The following is a 1,521-nucleotide window of genomic DNA, read 5'->3' on the forward strand; positions in this document are numbered from 1 at the left end:
AAAATAATCAAAAACGCAAAGAAAATAACTGGGAAAAAGGTTTTATTTCATAGAACAACACAGACTGGTGTTGTATTTGGAATAAAGGATGATCAATAAAACGATCATTGTCACTAAACAGTAAAACAGTATAATAAGTACCATTTACAATACATGTGAACAGTGTCAAGAGGCTTTCTAAAGCAGTACAGAAAGTAGCAGCAGTAGTGGTACGACAGATGGAGATGATCTTAGTCAAGCTTTCAGGCCTCCAGGAACTTTCATCACCATGTGGAGGACGGACATGTGCTGGATTCCATATTCAGACAGAAGGGTGTCGTCTCCATCCAACATTTTATCTGTGAATATCAGGCGCAGAGCCTCCTCTCCTGCACACACACACACATTTTTTTTTTAAGTAAATCTATATCATTTTTATTAGGCACATCCACAGAGATGCATTAGATTATTAGCCCGCATTTACTTACTTTACTTAAGTAATGTACTTAAAGTTGGATTTCCTCGTTCCTAGAGTGAGTTTTCACATAATGCACTTTTTTTTCTCTAACTGCTTTATTAACATTTTTGCCTTTAAAACTCTTCAACTACAAATAACTACATGAACTTGAGCAGTTTGATGTAGAGTTTGCACTAATTGTTCTTACTTTCATTTTGGGCTTCACTATTTACTGCACTCAGTTTTTATTGACAGTAACTTTTTAAAATCACATGCGCACGCGCGCAGACACAGAAAAGTATCTGAAATACTGTAATGCACTTTCATCAAACCATTATTTATCATCGCCACTTCCTTACTTTCACTTCAAGCTGAGTGTTTTACTTTAGGATTGGAACTTTAAGAATCTCATTACAGTAAATATGCCTTTGAATTAATCAGCAACATAAAAGCATACATACACTGTTTTCTATCTGCTGTCTTACCTGCGGTCTCCGGAAGCTTCTGCGCCAATTTTTCCTTGAGCTGTTTCACGGTCATGCTCTTAAACTGCTCCTCAGTGTTGCACAGGTCCAACATCATCTTCTGACCCCTTAGTCCATGAACGACCACCTGGTAGATTTTTCCCATTTTGCGCTTAAGTCCGATTTGTTGCGCTCCCAAAGTCTGTCACTGATATGTCAGTGCGAACAGCTGTTTGGTTTCAAGGTTTGACGTCAGAGAGCAGATAAATTCTTTCACTTTCGCTCAGAATTCTTCAGATTCTAATTATTTTTAATTATTTTTTTTATTGTTTTGAAGGTATTATCTCTGCTTCTCCGTCTGCGTAAAAGTGTTTACAAATGTTTATTATGAGGGGGTGATTTCCACCTTTGTTTGTCATGTGACCAGGGAGCGTTTGTTTATCAAATGTTAATTGGTGTCTTTTTTTGAAGCGAACGCACAACTGTTTATCACAACCACAATTAATATTCATATGGTAGGCTACTTAAAGCTGTAAGGGTTAATCGTACATCCATCCATCCATTCGCTACCGCTTTTCCTTTTCAGGGTCGCGGGGGGCGCTGGAGCCAATCCCAGCTGTC

At 38.1% G+C, this 1,521-nt stretch overlaps 2 protein-coding genes across 2 annotated transcripts in view; one reads left to right on the forward strand and one right to left on the reverse strand.

Moving 5' to 3' along the window:
* LOC102311593 (uncharacterized protein DDB_G0292642) overlaps window positions 1–1,521 on the forward strand; it is a gene marked incomplete in the record, with an annotated part of 5,659 nt that overhangs the window by 477 nt on the left and 3,661 nt on the right.
* On the reverse strand, window positions 26–1,175 carry LOC102310968 (NEDD8). Its single transcript, XM_005951774.3, has 2 exons — window positions 922–1,175; window positions 26–368 (listed from the first exon to the last, which is right to left on the reverse strand). The coding sequence occupies exons 1-2, from the start codon at window positions 1,064–1,066 to the stop codon at window positions 235–237; spliced, it is 279 nt and encodes a 92-aa protein (XP_005951836.1). The 5' UTR covers window positions 1,067–1,175; the 3' UTR covers window positions 26–234.

The sequence above is a fragment of the Haplochromis burtoni genome, unplaced genomic scaffold (genome assembly GCF_018398535.1).
Source record: "Haplochromis burtoni strain Fernald_Lab_line unplaced genomic scaffold, NCSU_Asbu1 Contig_1094, whole genome shotgun sequence".
NCBI lineage: Eukaryota > Metazoa > Chordata > Actinopteri > Cichliformes > Cichlidae > Haplochromis > Haplochromis burtoni.